At 45.6% G+C, this 21,192-nt stretch overlaps 2 protein-coding genes across 3 annotated transcripts in view; both read right to left on the reverse strand.

The window, feature by feature from the left end:
* Positions 1-158: 158 nt before the first annotated feature.
* hpse (heparanase) lies at positions 159-4,873 on the reverse strand. The gene is made up of 12 exons (XM_079551290.1): positions 4,599-4,873; positions 4,163-4,287; positions 3,950-4,081; positions 3,704-3,877; positions 3,135-3,306; positions 2,810-2,857; positions 2,200-2,293; positions 2,019-2,125; positions 1,460-1,574; positions 1,259-1,386; positions 1,043-1,189; positions 159-396 (listed from the first exon to the last, which is right to left on the reverse strand). The coding sequence occupies exons 1-12, from the start codon at positions 4,808-4,810 to the stop codon at positions 231-233; spliced, it is 1,620 nt and encodes a 539-aa protein (XP_079407416.1). The 5' UTR covers positions 4,811-4,873; the 3' UTR covers positions 159-230.
* A 2,243-nt stretch (positions 4,874-7,116) lies between these two features.
* The window catches only part of helq (helicase, POLQ like), a 52,176-nt gene continuing 38,100 nt past the window's right edge, over positions 7,117-21,192 (reverse strand). Inside the window, exons 15-18 of one of the 2 annotated variants that reach the window (XM_079551703.1) lie at positions 7,783-7,956; positions 7,605-7,718; positions 7,394-7,528; positions 7,117-7,300 (exon numbers count right to left, since the gene is read on the reverse strand). In XM_079551703.1, coding sequence (XP_079407829.1) covers positions 7,220-7,300; positions 7,394-7,528; positions 7,605-7,718; positions 7,783-7,956 — 504 coding nt within the window. In that variant the 3' untranslated portion in view covers positions 7,117-7,219. Of the gene's footprint in view, positions 7,323-7,393; positions 7,529-7,604; positions 7,719-7,782; positions 7,957-21,192 lie in introns of both variants that reach the window. The other variant, XM_079551704.1, reaches the window with a different exon arrangement.

Genomic DNA, 21,192 nt, shown 5'->3' on the forward strand with positions numbered 1-21,192 from the left:
TGTGGCCCCACTGTTTGCGTTACACTCTAGATCTAATAAAGCATAAAATGTAGTGAACAAAGAAAGGCAGTGTGTTGATAAAGAGTAAACAAAATGGAGTGAAGATATGAGCTTTCCACAAGGAAGAACAAGGAAGACATTAAATAAAAGTCTCTTTAAACCATTGATGGAAAAAAAAATACAGTGTCCATTGCACTAAAGTATAGTGATCTACGTATATGTTCAGTGTGTTAGAGTGACAGACATGCTGGTGCCCTGATATCACTGTACACATAAAAGGAGAGAGAGTAGGCACTGAGGTGGATATGCTCTGAGGGAGGCAGATGAACTCCTTTAAGATCCGGGAGAGTGGTGTCATCCACCATCTTCAGCACGTCTCCGTTCAGCTTCACAGATCTATTAGGGTTTACAAGAATGTTAATACATATTTTAAGAAAATAATTCCTTCAAGTGAATGCCTGACTCTTAAAAGGCACTATACTTGATTTCTTTTCTACTAGCAGAACATGTTTTCCTTTAATATATTGAACATTTGTGGGAAAAACACTGTCAATCTAATTACAAAGCATCTATATGAATTTCATGAACTCTCAGACTAGTTTTTCTAGGATTTCGGTGACAATGATCCTGAAAAGTGACCCTGCAAGTTGTGAAATGTGCCTATAAACCCCTCCCTGTGAAGAGAATGAGGGGGACAAAATCAGTTATAGGTCTTTTATGGAATAAAATAACACTATTGTTCTGTTTCAAGGTTCTATCATGACAGATATTTTAGTATAGGTATCGGAAAAAGTAGCGTTCAGGTATCGGTATAAAAAACAAGTATCTTTAAAGTACGGGTATCGGGAAAAAAGGAATGGTACCCAGCCCCTGTGGTTGTTCACGAAAGCCCATCTAGACCAAGTGCTATGATATATTTCCTGCAGTAAATGTAAATAATGTATTTATTAGCAATAAAAGATATTCAATAGGAAGTTGTGACCTACTGTGAGAGGAAGCTAAGTCAGAGATAAATGGTTGTATTTAGGAAATGCACTGGCACCTGGAGTAGAGTCCCTCCTCTCCGCTCTGGTCAGACTGAAGGACAAAAGCCACCACTGTGCTGGACGCCATGTATGCAGGCACGGAGACTCTCGCTGCCTTGTGATTTAGGTTCATCGCAATCAGTGTGACCGCCCCATTCTTGGAACTAGGCAATTGAAAATGTGTAAAAATGGTATTCCACTTTAAAATCATAAATACTGCTAAGAGTACGTACCTCTTTTTGTTTGTGCAGTGCAAATAAAGCCGCACTCTTTTATGAAACATTTTAAAATTAGGAAATGCTTTCAATGACAAAACTTCTTGGCCGACAAGTCTCTTGTAGAGAACAGACAACCAGTAATCCTACGAACAGAGGATCTTATTTGAATATTCGATGGGAAACATAATAAAATGCAAAATACATAGGCTATCTTACTGGAAGGGGATCCAGGTTGTCATCAACTAAGTGGTAACTTCCAGAACCAATAAACACTTGTCTCATAACTACATCCAAACCCAATTTGGCTCCAAGGCTCAACTTATCCAGCCACCTGTGCAATGACAATGTAGACATTTATACTTCAAAATAGTATTCTTAATACATCACACACTTCATTTGTTACAGGACAAGGGTGTGCCTGTTAAACATAACAAAGCACTTCTCAGGGGCAGGTCCCTAAACCTTAAAGGAACAGGCCACCGTTTTTCCATACTAAGATATGTTCTTACCTGAGCTTAGACGAGTGAATGCGTACCTGTCTGGTCTTTGTGCGTGCGCTCAGTCACGCACAAGCTGTTGTTAGCATTTGGCCTCTCCCAGCATATTCCTATAGCTCCAAACGGGGGTGAAGTTGGAAGCTACACGCTCTTCCATGGGCACAAAGACCAGACAGGTACGCATCAACTCGTCTAAGCTCAGGTATGAACATATCTCTAATATATCTAACATATCATTAACTACAGCTGTCTATGACAGACTGTTTACATGGACTTACATGAAACCAGCAACAAATGTGTCCGAGAGCCCCACGGCTCCTCCTCCATACGCAGAACTTGTCTCTCCGAGCCACACTCTCTTTTGTGGAGAAGCCTGTTTCACTTTCTAAAACCAAAATAAACATTTAGTGATGACAAAATGTTGGACTAAAGAATAGAATCTGGCTGCCAGTGGATTACCTCTAAGACTTCATTGGTCTTTAAGGCCAGAGTGTCCAGAACTTCAGGGTCCAGAAAATCCTCTAAAGATGTATCTCTCCCATTTACATAATAACTACAACAAAGCAGCACAAATACATTTACGTGACGCTTAAGTAAATGGTAAATGGTCTCAACTTATTTAGCGCTTTTCCACCTACATTAGGCACTCAAAGCGCTTTACAGCAAGGATCCACTCACCCATTCATACTCTCATTCATACACCAATGTACGCAGACACTGGGGGCAATGTGGGTGAAGTGTCTTGCTCAAGGACACAACGGCAGTGTGCACTTTCAGGAGGTGGGATTCGAACCCCCGACCTTCCGATCATGAGACGACCCGCTCTACCAGCTGTGCCACTGTCGCCCAAGTCATCGACTGGACTGGGTTTGGTCACATTCTGACCACCAGAGCAAAGAAGCTTCAGTGAATAGAAGCAAAACATTCTTAGCTCAAACAAACCCAGTCCAGTCGACGACTAAAGCTTCACTACAATGAATATACTTCCTGGACGAATGAGAACCTTCACATTACCTGCAATTTGTTTATTTCTAAAAGGGAAAATAGGTGGAATGTATTTCACACTCACTGGTGCCAGGTACAAGCATCCACCGCCTCAGATCCACTCTGCAAAAAACTACAGCAGAAACAATTATGTCTTAATATGCAACGCCACTCCTGATGCAATGTTAAACTCATGTGAGCCAAGTTAAGGAGTTATGTTAAATAGATCCAATCATGTGTCACGTGTAATTCAATTACAAACTAGAGAACACTTTTAGAACGTGACAGTTGCAATAAGTAACACTAAAATGCATACATGCAGCCAATAGTGGAAATGAACTGAAGTTGAAATGAATTTAAAATTGGACAAGTTTCACAGGCAACATTTCATTATACACATCAGAGCTCACCCCTCCAGTATGTCTATCCTATGGTCTCGGGGTTGGCCGACGTCTGGGCCATACAGTCCAGAGTTTTGATAGAATCTCGATTCTGTCATAATCTTTCTGAGATGGACAAAATCCTCTCCCAGCTGGAAGCCATCCACTCGAACGCCTGCTTTCTTCTCGAAACTGTTCGGCTCTGTGAAAATCGGACACACACGTGTTCACATCACGGTTATATACAGAACATTATACACTCCTGTGTGTACTGACAATGTCAGTACATACAAAATCTCACTCACTTTCTAGAATTTGATCTTGTGAAATGTTAAGGGAAGTGGCATGTTTTTTCAATAGACCAAGATCAAGACATGTCTCATTGTTGTTTGGTAGTGAGTACTTATTTAATTACCTGCATTCCTTTCAACTGATAACAAGCTTTCCTGTGTAACTGAATATTGCTTTTAGATTTCTCGAAACTCCATCAATGTCACATGACAAAGCCGATTAGCTGGACAAACCAGAAATCTTGAAATATGAGGAAGTGAACAACGTGACAAAAAACAATTGCAATCAGCACTTCTGATGTGACCCACCATTTCCCAGCTCCCAAGACATGTTGTACTGTCTGGATGCGCAGTAGTGCATGAGTGCCTGAGCATTGGAGCTGTTCCAGCGGTTTTCAGCGGTCCTGAGAAGTGCATTGAGACCAAAAATCAGCTCCAGCCCAGAGCAGTTAGTGAAAGAGTACAACTGGTCCACTGTGGCCTCTGCAACAAACACAATTAGTCGCGTTATTCAAGATGAATGTGCTGTTGTGCTAATATACTGTTGTGACTGACCTGTGAATTTAACCTTTTTATACTTTCTCTGCAAGTCCTCTTTTTTAAGGAGTATTTGCTGCAGGAGCCATTGCTTCTTCAGGGAGTCTTCCAGCAAAGAGGGCAGCCCGACTCTTTCACACAGGTCTGAATCTGCCAGAAACACATCTATATTCAACCTGCCACAAAAAAATCAACCTGATGCTTCAAGTGTATTAAAACAGTGATACCTACCAGACGGTGCCTTTGACTGCCAATCATATTCCTGAGGAGTGAAGACCATGAAGTCCTGCCTGGTCCCACCAAACCTCAGAAAAGCTGGAGATAAAGCTCTGGCCAGGGCTCTTATCTTTGAAGAGCTGAGTCACATATGTAAATAATGAAAACGGGTTTATTCAAACGATGCGAACAAATAAAACATGGATGGTTTATTGTTCCCACATAGGAGATGAAATCCACTTATTACATTAGAACCGCAAATTAAATGAACTCGTTAAACTGAGCTGAGTTTGTATCAGTAAAATCTAGATTTATAGCCAGATGATGTTCTTGTTTTATTAATATTTTACCACAATTGGCACACAATCAGAACAGAGACGGTCTCGTGCAGCACTGTCTAAACACCAGGCCACACGCTGTCATCCACACAGGTACAGCCGCAAACACTTACCCCAAAAGATGCATAAACTTTTCATCGGACGCCAGACTGGCATCGATAGTGACGGACAGAAAGCGCGGATCCACGCGCCGCAGCGCTCGGGAAAGATCCACCTTGGTCAGGACGATCTCAGAAGCATTGAAATGAAGGCTTTGTCTAATAAACTCCACTTCTTCAGACGGGTAGAAGGCGAGCGCCAAAACGATCACCAACACACGCTTCATGGTTTTCCTCCAGAGTTCAACCACTGAAAGTACTACATGGTGCTACTGCTGACATGAACATGGGATGAAACACTTCCTGAATGTTTGTCTCCTGTGGGGCGCGCGGCCACAAAAACGTCTATGTGCACAACTCATACACAGCACGTGCACCTGTATTCAACAGAACTTGTGTCACTTCGTCATCCGCAACTAACAAGTCCCATGATGATCTGACACGTTTTTGTTTTATTTTTGGTTTTTGTTTTGATTCACGGCATGCTGGGTCTTGTATCAACCAGCCACTAGTGGGCAGTGTGGGTGAAGTGATTGAAACTGGCCACCCATCGGTCAGAGGGAACGAACTGTGCCAATGTACAAACAGCCACACTAACATTGCTTTGGCAAGGCAAGTTTTTTTGTAGAGCACAATTCATACACAAGGCAATTCAAAGTGCTTCACAGTTGCATAAATACAAGAAAACAAATAGAATCAATAAAAACTTCAACATAAAATTAATCAATTACAGTAAAAGGCGAGAGTGCAGATAAAATACTTTCAGTCATATGCATGGGTAAAAAGAACTGTTTTCAGCCTGGATTTGAACATTGTCAGAGTTGAGGCCTGTCTCACATCCTCATGAAGACTGTTCCAGATTTTAGCTGCATGAAACTGAAACGCAGCCTCACCGTGTTTAGTCCTGACTCTGGGAGCCACCAGGAGACCCTTCCCTGAAGTTCTCAGGGCCCGAGATGGTTCATACGGCTCTAACATGTCAGAGATGTACTTTGGAGCTAAACCATGAAAAGACTTGTACACAAGCAGAGCTGTTTTAAATTCTATTCTCTGGGTGACAGGAAGCCAGTGCAGAGACCGGAGCACTGGACTAATATGGTCGTATTTCCTGGTTCTTGTCAGGACTCGAGCAGCAGCGTTCTGGATGTTCTGCAGCTCTGATAGCTCGTTTAGAGAGGCCAGTGAGTAGGCCGTTACAGTTGTCTAACCTGCTGGAGACAAATGCATGGATAAGTCTCTCTAAGTCTGGTTTTGACACTATTCCTCTGATCTTAGCCATGTCTCAGATGGTAAAAAGCTGCTGATGTTATTGCTTTGATGTGGCTGTTTCAGGTCTGAGTCCATGATTACTCCTAGATTTCTAACCTGATTATTTGGTTTTAGAGAGAGAGACTCAAGGTGACTGACAACGCTTTGGTGCAGTGGTTCTCTTCTCACCAGTGTTAATTTTGACAACATATTTTAATTTAGTTTTAGTCTTAGTCTTATGACAAAAATGTAATTCAATTTTAGTCTAGTTTTAGTCAAAAAATATCTTCAATTTTAGTCTAGTTTTAGTCAAAAAATATCAATTTTAGTCTAGTTTTAGTCGACTAAAATTAAGACGAATTTAGTCGACTTTGCATTGATAATATTAATTATAATCATATTTAATCTTGTTCCTCTGCTTCATGGAGCTGCTCCACATGAACAAACCTCAGAGCTGATCCTTTGGCAGAGACTTATTATGATCTGAGGCTCTTTCAGACGGTCAATAGAAGTTTGGATGATTTTAGTCTCTCCCTTTCATTTTTATTTAGTCTCATTTGAGTCGACTAAAATATCTGGACATTTAAGTCATAGTTTTAGTCTCATGAAAAACTTTTAATTTAGTTTTAGTCGTCAAAAATAACACTTTGACTTAAATTAAGACTAAATATTTCAGTCGACGAAGTTAACATTGCTTCTCACATGCTCCATCAGGCGTTACTCTTTACATACAATTGTGTTTTGTTTGTGTCACCTTTGTGTTCATCCTTGTTAAGAACTATATTTTTGTGGTTTATCCTTAATCATGTTCTAGAGCAATACTGTTATAGCCTGAGAGTGAGAGTACTCAAAGAGCCGAATCCTTTTATTTGGTGATATAGAACCAAGTTATATCTTTACCAGGGGCGCCACTAGAAATGTTGGGCCCTGTGGAAACAAAAAAAATCAAGGCCCCCTACATAATCCAATAAACATACCCGTTTGTCAAAACAGCAAAATACACACATTCAGTTCAAGGGCCCAAGCACATTGAACTTATGTAGAAAAAGAAAAGTGTGTCTGCTCTTCTGGGCCCTTAAAATCCTCCTAACCTTTCAACCCCCTTACGACGTCCTTGATCTTTATATTATTTTAGAGCTTTTCAATCAGTGGGGATGAATTACCAAAATCAGACGATATACTGGGATTCTTCTACGTGCTTGCTGCAACATTCAATTGTGTAGAAAACAAATAATTTACACTAAAAAAAAGAAAAACACAAAATTTAGAGAATTCTGAATCCAGGCAATATTTTAATATAGTATTTACAAAACATAAATTATCAAGAATGTAAAATAAAGCGATTTGGAATTTACATAAAGTATAGAATGTTTCTCAAGTCAGTTCCTTTAAGAAGGCAAGTCTATTGGCATCATGAGCAAGTCGTCCACCTCCTCCTGCAGCGCTGATGCTTTCTCATTCAGAAGCATCTGCAAAAGAGAGGCACATGATCTGACACACTGTTAATACTGTTAATACACTTCTTTATCAAATGTAAGTTACTGTTTGAATCAGATACTCACTTTGGCAGCGGCCACTATCTGATTGGCCTGTTTTTTGTAAAGATTACTGATGGTCTTGGACAAAACACTGGGGTCAGCATTGGCAAGGTGAGACAGTGTCTTATAGCCGGCATTATAGAGCTGTTTCGCTCTGGACTAAATAAGGACAACAACAAAAATCTAATAATTTATGCAGTGATGGGTAACGTTCATAGAGAAGACTTGAACTGACCTCCATGACACCAGCCACCTCCATCAGTGGGATGAGCTCAGCTTGAACACAATAGGCCAGACGTCGTGTCAGCTCTGACAAAAGAACTTTATATGGCCAAAACTCCTCAAGTTCCTGACAAAGTTTTCAAATTAAGAAAGGCAAACATGGTGTCCATTCAGTGAATCTGACTATATACCTCAGTAAAATGCAGAACACAGGAGCAGAAAGCAGAGGCTGACGTCAGTAGAGTCTGGACAAAACCTCGACTCATTTGAAACTTCTCAGCCACAATCCATAGATTAGTCTCCTTGAGTAAGGAGAAAAGTACCATCGCGAGGTACATACGGGTCACGACCAGCATGTTTACATTCTGAAATCAAACACAAGTGTTTTCATGTTCAAAGACATACACTTTGCCCAGAGATTTCTTTACACACAGTAATAATAATAATTAAAGCCGCAAGCGGCATTTAGAGGCCCTCGCGAGCGGCGTTGGCCGGTTGGCGCACGCCGTCGCACGCCACCGCAATAACCGGGGGGCGCTGCCGCGCCGTACGTCGTTATGCCATCCCTGCCACCCTCGGTTGAGTTTATAAAAGAGCAAAGGCAAGAAATGCGCCTTCGGCGCCAGATCACGCAATATTTCCCAAAATGGCCAACTTTGTGTGGGTTGCCTAGCAACCGCGTAATGTACTTTTTTGTTCGGAACGTCATGACGAAGGTGTGTACCAATTTTGGTTTGGCTACGCCAAACTTTATTTCGGGTCGTTGCCATGGCAACACGGTGGGAAAATGGGCGTGGCCATAATTTACTTTTTGATCGGGCTCACGTGACGGATGTGTGTGCCAATTTTTGTTTGTCTACGACAAAGTTTACTTTTTTTCCCCATTAATTTTTATTTGTTGCTCTGCAGGGGGCGCTATCGCGCCCATTTTCAAAATTCCTATATCAAAACATCCGGGGCCGACGACTCGACCAATGATTCAAGTTTCAGTAAAATCGGCCAAAGTATGTGCGAGTTATGACTCTTCGAAGGTGACGGCGAACGCCGAAAACGAACGCCAAATTCATGGCGTTGCCATGACAAAACCGGAAATCCTATTAGAAAGTTTTTAATAACTTTTAATGCCCCACATGTGTAGATGATCTGGAGCGACCGAGGAGTCGCTGCGTTCAACGCCCTAGGACGAGTTCGTTCAAATGCGAGGGCACAAAAAGGCGCCTTCGGCGCCAGGTCGCTCTTCTGGCCAATATGGCTGCTGTATAGTTGGTTGCCTAGCAACCGCATAATATGTTTTTTTGTTTGGTTCCATGTGACCAATCACTGTGCCGAATTTTTTTCGTCTACGACAAACTAAAATTTTCGGGGTTTTCGGGATTTTGGGGGGTCTGGCCATAGGCCGCAATGTTAACGTCGTTTTTCCAGGGGGCGCTGACGCGCCATTTTTTTGAATTTTTGAAATTTGGAGATGTGGAGGGGTTTTTTTTCGCCTAATTGAATTTTGGGCAAAAATTCAGGACTTTTCGTCGGTGGGAAGTGGCCGAAACGGCCTTCGGAGGGGGAGAGGAAAAATAATAATAATTAAAGCCGCAAGCGGCATTTAGAGGCCCTCGCGAGCAGCGTTGGCCAGTTGGCGCACGCCGTCGCACGCCACCGCAATAACCGGGGGGCGCTGCCGCGCCGTACGTGGTTATGCCGTCCCTGCCACCCTGAGTTGAGTTTATAAAAGAGCACAGGCAAGAAATGCGCCTTTGGCGCCAGATCACGCGATATTTCCCAAAATGGCCGACTTTGTGTGGGTTGCCTAGCAACCACGTAATGTACTTTTTTGTTCGGACGGTCATGACGAAGGTGTGTACCAATTTTGGTTTGGCTACGCCAAACTTTATTTCGGGTCGTTGCCATGGCAACACGGTGGGAAAATGGGCGTGGCCATAATTTACTTTTTGATCGAGGTCACGTGACGGATGTCTGCGCCAATTTTTTTTTGTCTACGACAAAGTTTAATTTTTTTCCCCATTCATTTTTATTCGGTGCTCTGCAGGGGGCGCTATTGCGCCCATTTTAAAAATTCCCATATCATAACATCCGGGGCCGACGACTCGACCAACGATTCAAGTTTCAGTAAAATCGGCCAACGTATGTGCGAGTTATGACTCTTCGAAGGCGACGGCGAACGCCGAAAACGAACGCCAAATTCATGGCGTTGCCATGACAAAACCGGAAATTCTATTAGAAAGTTTTTAATAACTTTTAATGCCCCACATGTGTAGATGATCTGGAGCGACCGGGGAGTCGCTGCGTTCAACGCCCTAGGACGAGTTCGTTCAAATGCGAGGGCACGAAAAGGCGCCTTTGGCGCCAGGTCGCTCTTCTGGCCAAGATGGCCGCCGTATCGTTGGTTGCCTAGCAACCGCGTAATATCTTTTTTTTTTTGGTTCCATGTGAACAATCACTGTGCCGAATTTTTTTCGTCTACGACGAACTAAAATTTTCGGGGTTTTCGGGATTTTGGGGGGTCTGGCCATAGGCCGCAATGTTAACGTCGTTTTTCCAGGGGGCGCTGACGCGCCATTTTTTGGAATTTTTGAAATTTGGAGATGTGGAGGGTTTTTTTTTCCCCTAATTGAATTTTGGGCAAAAATTCAGGACTTTTCGTCGGTGGGAAGTGGCCGAAACGGCCTTCGGAGGGGGAGAGGAAAAATAATAAGAATTAAAGCCGCAAGCGGCATTTAGAGGCCCTCGCGAGCAGCGTTGGCCGGTTGGCGCACGCCGTCGCACGCCACCGCAACAACCGGGGGGCGCTGCCGCGCCCTACGTTGTTAAAATGACGCTACCACCCTCGGTCGAGTTTATAGAAGAGCAAAGGCAAGAAACGGCGCCTTCAGCGCCAGATCGCGCGATATTTCCCAAAATGGCCGACTCTGTGTGGGTTGCCTAGCAACCACGTAATGTACTTTTTCGTTCGGAACGTCACGACGAAGGTGTGTACCAATTTTGGTTTGGCTACGCCAAACTTTATTTCGGGTCGTTGCCATGGCAACACGGTGGGAAAATGGGCGTAGTCATAGTTTACTTTTTGATCGAGGTCACGTGACGGATGTTTGTGCCAAATTTTTTTTGTCTACGACAAAGTTTACTTTTTTTCCCCATTCATTTTTATTCGGTGCTCTGCAGGGGGCGCTATTGCGCCCATTTTCAAAATTCCCATATCAAAACATCCGGGGCCGACGACTCGACCAACGATTCAAGTTTCACTAAAATCGGCCACAGTATGTGCGAGTTATGGCTCTTCGAAGGCGATGGCGAACGCCAAAAATGAACGCCAAATTCATGGCGTTGCCATGACAAAACCGGAAATTCTATTAGAAAGTTTTTAATAACTTTTGATGCCCCACATGTGTAGATGATCTGGAGCGACCGGGGAGTCGCTGCGTTCAACGCCCTAGGACGAGTTCGTTCAAATGCGAGGGCACGAAAAGGCGCCTTTGGCGCCAGGTCGCTCTTCTATCCAATATGGCCGCCATACAGATGGTTGCCTAGCAACCGCGTCATATCTTTTTTTGTTTGGCTTCATGTGACCAATCACTGTGCCGAATTTTTTTGGTCTACGACGAACTAACATTTTCGGGGTTTTCGGGTCTTGCCATAGGGCGCAATGTAAACTTGATTTTCTAGGGGGCGCTGACGCGCCATCTTTTTGAATTTTTGAATTTCGGAGATGTGAAGTTTTTTCTTTTCACCAAATTGAATTTTGGGCAAAAATTCAGGACTTTTCGTCGGTGGGAAAGTGGATTTCTGGGGGAGAGGAAAAATAATAAGAATAATAAGAAAAACCCTTACAATAACAATATAGCGCCGCCTCCGGCGGCCCATATTTATATCGTCGGAAAGGTCTCACGTCCAGTAACCCACCCGTGAGGTTCATTGTCAAATACGAGCGCGTTGCGCTCGTATTTTACCACTTCTTTGTCAATATTTCTTAATGCGTTTTTTTTTCAGATTTTTATGCGAGCAACTACAAATATGCCGCTTTCGCGGCAAATACCTATATTACCAGATAGGCCTCAATGCCCTGAGTCACTATAGTAGGGTTTTAGGGACTGTTTTAGGGCCATAGTCGATGACGAGCGCGTTGCGCTCGTCATCGACTACTTTCTTGTCAATGTTGCGCCTTGCCTGGATTTTTCACCTTTTTTCATGCGAGCAGTTACAAATGTGCCGCTTTCGCGGCACACGCCTATTTCACCGGACAGGGCGTGGTGCCGGGGTCCCCCCTATTACTGTCTAATGCATGGGGAGCGCTCCGCGCTCTGTTTCTTGAGCGCTGCGCGCTCTTTTCGGGACGTGTGCTACGCGCACGTCTTTCTTCAGTGCGCTCCGCGCACTGCCGTACAATTACAATAGGCCCGAGCCCTGCCAGGCCGCTCGGGCCTAATAATAATTAAAGCCGCAAGCGGCATTTAGAGGCCCTCGCGAGCAGCGTTGGCCGGTTGGCGCACGCCGTCGCACGCCACCGCAATAACCGGGGGGCGCTGCCGCGCCGTACGTGGTTAAAATGACGCTGCCACCCTCGGTTGAGTTTATAAAAGAGCAAAGGCAAGAAACGGCGCCTTTGGCGCCAGATCACGCGATATTTCCCAAAATGGCCGACTTTGTGTGGGTTGCCTAGCAACCACGTAATGTACTTTTTTGTTCGGACAGTCACGACGAAGGTGTGTACCAATTTTGGTTTGGCTACGCCAAACTTTATTTCAGGTCGTTGCCATGGCAACACGGTGGAAAAATGGGCGTGGCCATAATTTACTTTTTGATCGAAGTCACGTGACGGACGTCTGTGCCAAATTTTTTTGGTCTACGACAAAGTTTACTTTTTTTCTCCATTAATTTTTATTTGGTGCTCTGCAGGGGGCGCTATTGCGCCCATTTTCAAAATTCCTATATCAAAACATCCGGGGCCGACGACTCGACCAACGATTCAAGTTACGGTAAAATCGGCCAAAGTATGTGCGAGTTATGGCTCTTCGAAGGCGACGGCGAACGCCGAAAATGAACGCCAAATTCATGGCGTTGCCATGACAAAACCGGAAATCCTATTAGAAAGTTTTTAATAACTTTTAATGCCCCACATGTGCAGATGATCTGGAGCGACCGGGGAGTCGCTGCGTTCAACGCCCTAGGACGAGTTCGTTCAAATGCAAGGGCATGAAAAGGCGCCTTCGGCGCCACGTCGCTCTTCTGGCCAAAATGGCCGCCGCACGGTTGGTTGCCTAGCAACCGCGTAATATGTTTTTTTGTTTGGTTCCATGTGACCAATCACTGTGCCGAATTTTTTCCGTCTGCGACGAACTAAAATTTTCGGGGTTTTCGGGATTTTGGGGGGTCTGGCCATAGGCCGCAATGTTAACGTCGTTTTTCCAGGGGGCGCTGACGCGCCATTTTTTTGAATTTTTGAAATTTGGAGATGTGAAAGTTTTTTTTTTCACCTAATTGAATTTTGGGCAAAAATTCAGGACTTTTCGTCAGTGGGAAAGTGGATTTTGGGGGGGAGAAGAAAAATAATAATTAAAGCCGCAAGCGGCATTTAGAGGCCCTCGCGAGCAGCGTTGGCCGGTTGGCGCACGCCGTCGCACGCCACCGCAACAACCGGGGGGCGCTGCCGCGCCCTACGTGGTTTTGAAATCGCTGCCACCCTCGGTCGAGTTTATAAAAGAGCAAAGGCAAGAAATGCGCCTTCGGCGCCAGATCACGCGATATTTCCCAAAATGGCCGACTCTGTGTGGGTTGCCTAGCAACCACGTAATGTACTTTTTCGTTCGGAACGTCACGACGAAGGTGTGTACCAATTTTGGTTTGGCTACGCCAAACTTTATTTCGGGTCGTTGCCATGGCAACACGGTGGGAAAATGGGCGTAGTCATAATTTACTTTTTGATCGAGGTCACGTGACGGATGTTTGTGCTAAATTTTATTTGTCTACGACAAAGTTTACTTTTTTTCCCCATTAATTTTTATTCGGTGCTCTGCAGGGGGCGCTATAGCGCCCATTTTCAAAATTCCTATATCAAAACATCCGGGGCCGACGACTCGACCAACGATTCAAGTTTCACTAAAATCGGCCAAAGTATGTGCGAGTTATGACTCTTCGAAGGCGACGGCGAACGCCAAAAATGAACGCCAAATTCATGGCGTTGCCATGACAAAACCGGAAATCCTATTAGAAAGTTTTTAATAACTTTTAATGCCCCACATGTGTAGATGATCTGGAGCGACCGAGGAGTCGCTGCGTTCAACGCCCTAGGACGAGTTCGTTCAAATGCGAGGACACGAAAAGGCGCCTTCGGCGCCAGGTCGCTCTTCTGGCCAATATGGCCGCCATACAGATGGTTGCCTAGCAACCGCGTAATATGTTTTTTTTTCCGGCTTCATGCGACCAATCACTGTGCCGAATTTTTTTCGTCTACGACGAACAAAAATTTTCGGGGTTTTCGGGATTTTGGGGGGTCTGGCCATAGGCCGCAATGTTAACGCCGTTTTCCCAGGGGGCGCTAACGCGCCATTTTTTGGAATTTTTGAAATTTGGAGATGTGAAGTTTTTTCTTTTCACCAAATTGAATTTTGGGCAAAAATTCAGGACTTTTCGTCGGTGGGAAAGTGGATTTCTGGGGGAGAGGAAAAATAATAATAATAATAATAATAAGAAAAAGAAAAACTCTTACAATAACAATATAGCGCCGCCTGCGGCGGCCCATATTTATATCATCGGAAAGGTCTCACGTCCAGTAACCCACCCGTAAGGTTCATTGTCAAATACGAGCGCGTTGCGCTCGTATTTTACCACTTCTTTGTCAATATTTCTTAATGCGTTTTTTTTTCAGATTTTTATGCGAGCAACAACAAATATGCCGCTTTCGCGGCAAACACCTATATCATTGGATAGGCCTCGATGCCCTGAATCACTCTAGTAGGGTTTTGGGCATTGGGAAGTGGCCATGGTCGATGACGAGCGCGTTGCGCTCGTCATCGACTACTTTCTTGTCAATGTTGCGCCTTCACTGGATTTTCCACCTTTTTTCACACGAGCAGTTACAAATGTGCCGCTTTCGCGGCAAATACCTATATTACCAGATAGGCCTCAATGCCCTGAGTCACTCTAGTAGGGTTTTAGGGACTGTTTTAGGGCCATAGTCGATGACGAGCGCGTTGCGCTCGTCATCGACTACTTTCCTGTCAATGTTGCGCCTTGCCTGGATTTTTCACCTTTTTTCATGCGAGCAGTTACAAATGTGCCGCTTTCGCGGCACACGCCTATTTCACCGGACAGGGCGTGGTGCCGGGGTCCCCCCTATTACTGTCTAATGCATGGGGAGCGCTCCGCGCTCTGTTTCTTGAGCGCTGCGCGCTCTTTACGGGACGTGCGCTACGCGCACGTCTTTCTTCAGTGCGCTCTGCGCACTGCCGTACAATTACAATAGGCCCGAGCCCTGCCAGGCCGCTCGGGCCTAATAATAATAATAAGAAAAACCCTTACAATAACAATATGGCGCCGCCTTTGGCGGCGCATCTTCCTATTTTCGGAAAGGTCTCACGTCCAGTAATCCACCCGTGAGGTTCATTTTCAAATACGAGCGCATTGCGCTCGTAATGTACTTCTTCTTTTTCAATGTTTCTTAATGCGTTTTTTTTTTCAGATTTTTGTGCGAGCAACTACAAATATGCCGCTTTCGCGGCAAACACCTATATCATTGGATAGGCCTCAATGCCCTGAGTCACTATAGTAGTGTTTTGGGGACTGGGGAGTGGCCATGGTCGATGACGAGCGCGTTGCGCTCGTCATCGACTACTTTCTTGTCAATGTTGCGCCTTGCCTGGATTTTTCACCTTTTTTCACACAAGCAGTTACAAATGTGCCGCTTTCGCGGCACACGCCTATTTCACCGGACAGGGCGTGGTGCCGGGGTCCCCCCTATTACTGTCTAATGCATGGGGAGCGCTCCGCGCTCTGTTTCTTGAGCGCTGCGCGCTCTTTTCGGGACGTGCGCTACGCGCACGTCTTTCTTCAGTGCGCTCCGCGCACTGCCGTACAATAGGCCCGAGCCCTGCCAGGCCGCTCGGGCCTAATAAGAAAAAGAAAAACTCTTACAATAACAATATAGCGCCGCCTGCGGCGGCCCATATTTATATCATCGGAAAGGTCTCACGTCCAGTAACCCACCCGTAAGGTTCATTGTCAAATACGAGCGCGTTGCGCTCGTATTTTACCACTTCTTTGTCAATATTTCTTAATGCGTTTTTTTTTCAGATTTTTATGCGAGCAACAACAAATATGCCGCTTTCGCGGCAAACACCTATATCATTGGATAGGCCTCGATGCCCTGAATCACTCTAGTAGGGTTTTGGGCATTGGGAAGTGGCCATGGTCGATGACGAGCGCGTTGCGCTCGTCATCGACTACTTTCTTGTCAATGTTGCGCCTTCACTGGATTTTCCACCTTTTTTCACACGAGCAGTTACAAATGTGCCGCTTTCGCGGCAAATACCTATATTACCAGATAGGCCTCAATGCCCTGAGTCACTCTAGTAGGGTTTTAGGGACTGTTTTAGGGCCATAGTCGATGACGAGCGCGTTGCGCTCGTCATCGACTACTTTCCTGTCAATGTTGCGCCTTGCCTGGATTTTTCACCTTTTTTCATGCGAGCAGTTACAAATGTGCCGCTTTCGCGGCACACGCCTATTTCACCGGACAGGGCGTGGTGCCGGGGTCCCCCCTATTACTGTCTAATGCATGGGGAGCGCTCCGCGCTCTGTTTCTTGAGCGCTGCGCGCTCTTTACGGGACGTGCGCTACGCGCACGTCTTTCTTCAGTGCGCTCCGCGCACTGCCGTACAATTACAATAGGCCCGAGCCCTGCCAGGCCGCTCGGGCCTAATAAGAAAAACCCTTACAATAACAATATAGCGCCGCCTCCGGCGGCCCATATTTATATCGTTGGAAAGGTCTCACGTCCAGTAACCCACCCGTGAGGTTCATTGTCAAATACGAGCGCGTTGCGCTCGTATTTTACCACTTCTTTGTCAATATTTCTTAATGCGTTTTTTTTTCAGATTTTTTTGCGAGCAACAACAAATATGCCGCTTTCGCGGCAAACACCTATATCATTGGATAGGCCTCGATGCCCTGAGTCACTATAGTACTGTTTTGGGCACTGGGGAAGTGGCCATGGTCGATGACGAGCGCGTTGCGCTCGTCATCGACTACTTTCTTGTCAATGGTGCGCCTTCACTGGATTTTTCACCTTTTTTCACACGAGCAGTTACAAATGTGCCGCTTTCGCGGCACACGCCTATTTCACCGGACAGGGCGTGGTGCCGGGAGTCCCCCCTATTACTGTCTAATGCATGGGGAGCGCTCCGCGCTCTGTTTCTTGAGCGCTGCGCGCTCTTTTCGGGACGTGCGCTACGCGCACGTCTTTCTTCAGTGCGCTCCGCGCACTGCCGTACAATTACAATAGGCCCGAGCCCTGCCAGGCCGCTCGGGCCTAATAATAAGAAAAACCCTTACAATAACAATATAGCGCCGCCTCCGGCGGCCCATATTTATATCGTCGGAAAGGTCTCACGTCCAGTAACCCACCCGTGAGGTTCATTGTCAAATACGAGCGCGTTGCGCTCGTATTTTACCACTTCTTTGTCAATATTTCTTAATGCGTTTTTTTTTCAGATTTTTTTGCGAGCAACAACAAATATGCCGCTTTCGCGGCAAATACCTATATCATTGGATAGGCCTTAATGCCCTGAGTCACTCTAGTAGTGTTTTGGGCATTGGGAAGTGGCCATGGTCGATGACGAGCGCGTTGCGCTCGTCATCGACTACTTTCTTGTCAATGTTGCGCCATGCCTGGATTTTTCACCTTTTTTCACACGAGCAGTTACAAATGTGCCGCTTTCGCGGCACACGCCTATTTCACCGGACAGGTCAGGGTGCCGTGGTCCCCCCTATTACTGTCTAATGCATGGGGAGCGCTCCGCGCTCTGTTTCTTGAGCGCTGCGCGCTCTTTTCGGGACGTGCGCTACGCGCACGTCTTTCTTCAGTGCGCTCCGCGCACTGCCGTACAATTACAATAGGCCCGAGCCCTGCCAGGCCGCTCGGGCCTAATAAGAATTAAAGCCGCAAGCGGCATCGAACGGCCCTCGCGGGCCGTGCCTCCTTTAGCGCCTCTATTGCCGCGTCTATGTAACCGTACCAAGGGCGCCAGCATGGCCACACTACATTTTATTGTCCCGATGTGCCATTAATCTTTGTCAGTAAACATCAAAAGAACATTTTTAGCCTCTCCATGTGAATGATGGCTCCAACCTGCAGAGGGTGCTAGCGCGCCCGTAATCTTTTTAATTTCACAAGTAGCATCAGACGGCCCTGACGGGCCGTACTTCCATGACCACTGTCCACAAGCTCCTGACAGGGGGCGCTAACGCGCTGTAATGTTGTATAATGTGAGATTCATGTGTCAGCCCCATTAGATAACATGGGGGGCCCCGGGCTTCACCATGGCAACACCGTACAAAGTACGATATGGGTCTCATTGGCTTTTTGGATCGGGATGCCATCAACTATTTTTGTACCGAATTTCATCCATTTCCGACAAACTAATTTTTTTCCCATAATGCAATTTTTCTTCTGCACCTGGAGGGGGCGCTATCGCGCCCAATGTCATTTTTTCACATTTGTTGTGTCCAGGGGTGAAAGGTCAACAAAATGTATATTTCCGATTTTTAATCGGAGTTTGTTTGTGCGAATGGGAGCGATTTTCAGTTTTTGATGAATCGCAAAATACTTCGGAAAGATTGCGGCTTCGCCGCAAACAAACCGTAAAACATAGACAAAAAATTTGGATAACTTTTGATGCCCCACATCTTGAGATGAACTGGAGCGATTTTGAGCTCATTTGGTGAAACGCCCTAGGAGGAGTTCGTTAAAATGCGACGTCAGCGAAAACGCTGACTCAGCATTCTCCAGACATCCTGTCAAAATGGCGGACTTCCGGTTTGTCAGGGGGCGTGGCCACAATAATATTTTTTTTTTGTCGTCACATGACGAATATCTGTACCGAATCTCGTCGCTCTACGACAAAGTTTACTTCGGCCCCTCCCCCATTGGCGTAATGTATTTTCACTTTTGTAGGTGGCGCTGTCGCGCCATTTTTTTTTTCCCCAATATGAAACACACATTTTAATTAATTTTTCACCGGACCTGAATTTTGGGCAAAGTTTGGTGAGTTTTCGACTATGTTCAGGGGGTCAAATTCCTGCTCAAAGAGCAGAAGAAAGAAGACGGAAGACGGAAGAAGAAAGAAGAAAGAATAATTAAAGCCGCAAGCGGCATCGAACGGCCCTCGCGGGCCGTGCCTCCTTTAGCGCCTCTATATAACCGTACCTAAGGCGCCAGCGTGAACGAACTGCATTTTATTGTCCTGATGTGCCATTAATCTTTGTGCGCAAACATCTCAGCTACATTTTTAGCCTCTCCATGTGAACAATGGCTCCAGCCTGCAGAGGGCGCTAGCGCGCCCGTAATCTTTTTAATTTCACAATTAGCATCAGACGCCCCTGACGGGCCGTACTTCCATGACCACTGTCCACAAGCTCCTGACAGGTGGCGCTAACGCGCTGTAATGTTGCATAAGGTGACATTTATGTGTCAGCCCCATTACAATAACATGGGGGGCCCCGGACGTCACCATGGCAACACCGTACAAAGTATGATAGGCGTCTCATTGGCTTTTTGGATCGGGACGCCATCAACTACTTTTTTACCGAATTTCATCCATTTCCGACAAACTAATTTTTTTCCCATAATGCAATTTTTCTTCTGCACCTGGAGGGGGCGCTATCGCGCCCAGTGTAACTTTTTCACATTTGTTGTGTCCAGGGGTGAAAGGTCAAAAAAATGTATATTTCCGATTTTTAATCGGAGTTTGTTTGTGCGAATGGGAGCGATTTTTAGTTTTTGATGAATCGCAAAATACTTCGGAAAGATTGCGGCTTCGCCGCAAACAAACCGTATAACATAGCCAAAAAATTTGGATAACTTTTGATGCCCCACATCTGGAGATGAGCTGGAGCGATTTTGAGCTCATTTTGTCAAACGCCCTAGGAGGAGTTCGTTAAAATGCGACGTCAAGAAAACCATGACTCAGCATTCTCCAGGTTTCCAGTCAAAATGGCGGACTTCCGGTTTGTCAGGGGGCGTGGCCACAATAATATTTTTTGTTTGTCGTCACATGACGAATATCTGTACCGAATCTCGTCGCTCTATGACAAAGTTGACGTTGGCCCCGGTTGGTCCCGCCTCCATAGACGCAATGTATTTTGATTCACCATGGCAACACCGTACAAAATACGATATGGGTCTCATTGGCTTTTTGGATCGGGACACCATCAACTATTTTTGTACCGAATTTCATCCATTTCCGACAAACTAATTTTTTCCCCATAATGCATTTTTTCGTCTGCACCTGGAGGGGGCGCTATCGCGCCCAATGTCACTTTTTCACATTTCTTGTGTCCAGGGGTGAAGGGTCAATAAAATGTATATTTCCGATTTTTAATCAGAGTTTGTTTGTGCGAATGGGAGCGATTTTTAGTTTTTGATGAATCGCAAAATACTTCGGAAAGATTGCGGCTTCGCCGCAAACAAACCGTACAATTTAGCCAAAAAATTTGGATAACTTTTGATGCCCCACATCTCGAGATGAGCTGGAGCGATTTTGAGCTCATTTGGTGAAACGCCCTAGGAGGAGTTCGTTAAAATGCGAAGTCAGCGAAAACGCTGACTCAGCATTCTCCGGTCTTCCTTTCAAAATGGCGCACTTCCGGTTTGTCAGGGGGCGTGGCCACAATAATATTATTTTTCTGTCGTCACATGACGAATGTCTGTACCGAATCTCGTCGCTCTACGACAAAGTTTACTTCGGCCCCTCCCCCATTGGCGTAATGTATTTCGATTTTTGTAGGTGGCGCTGTCGCGCCATTTTTTTTTTCCCCAACATGAAACACACATTTTCATTAATTTTTCGCCGGATCTGAATTTTGGGCAAAGTTTGGTGAGTTTTCGACAATGTTCAGGGGGTCAAATTCCTGCTCAAAGAGCAGAAGAAAGAAAGAAGAAGAAGAAGAAAGAAAGAAAGAATAATAATATTTCCGAGAAAAACAATATAGTCGCTTTCGCGACAATGTTATATTATACATTTTTGGAAAGCTTTCAACGATCCGCACGCACCCGTGGGGTTCCTGGGTGGATGACGAGCGCTTCGCGCTCGTCATCCACTATATACCCCCATTCACACTATATACCCCCATTCATTTTAATGCAATAATAAGTATAAAGGGCCCACACCTCCGGTGTGGGCTTCACTGTTTTACACGGTGAGTTTACGGTTGACATGGGGACAGCGCTTCGCGCTGTTTTTGTGCGCTCCGCGCACTTAGGTTCAGTGCGCTGCGCGCACTGCGCTGCGATTGCGATTACAATAGGCCCTTGCGACGGCAGGCCGCTCGGGCCTAATTAAAGCCGCAAGCGGCATCGAACGGCCCTCGCGGGCCGT

Source organism: Gobius niger (assembly GCF_951799975.1).
Source record: "Gobius niger genome assembly, chromosome: 2".
Classification (NCBI taxonomy): Eukaryota; Metazoa; Chordata; class Actinopteri; order Gobiiformes; family Gobiidae; genus Gobius; species Gobius niger.

What these genes read in the sequence shown, in the direction of transcription:
- hpse (XM_079551290.1), bottom strand. Translation starts at nt 4,810, where the DNA reads ATGAAGCGTGTGTTGGTGATCGTTTTGGCGCTCGCCTTCTACCCGTCT. An exon ending in AGACCAATGAAGTCTTAGAG is followed by an intron (nt 2,126 to 2,199) that starts GTAATCCACTGG and finishes TTTTGGTTTTAG; the next exon opens with AAAGTGAAACAGGCTTCTCC. An exon ending in GAGGAGGGACTCTACTCCAG is followed by an intron (nt 397 to 1,042) that starts GTGCCAGTGCAT and finishes AAACCCTAATAG; the next exon opens with ATCTGTGAAGCTGAACGGAG.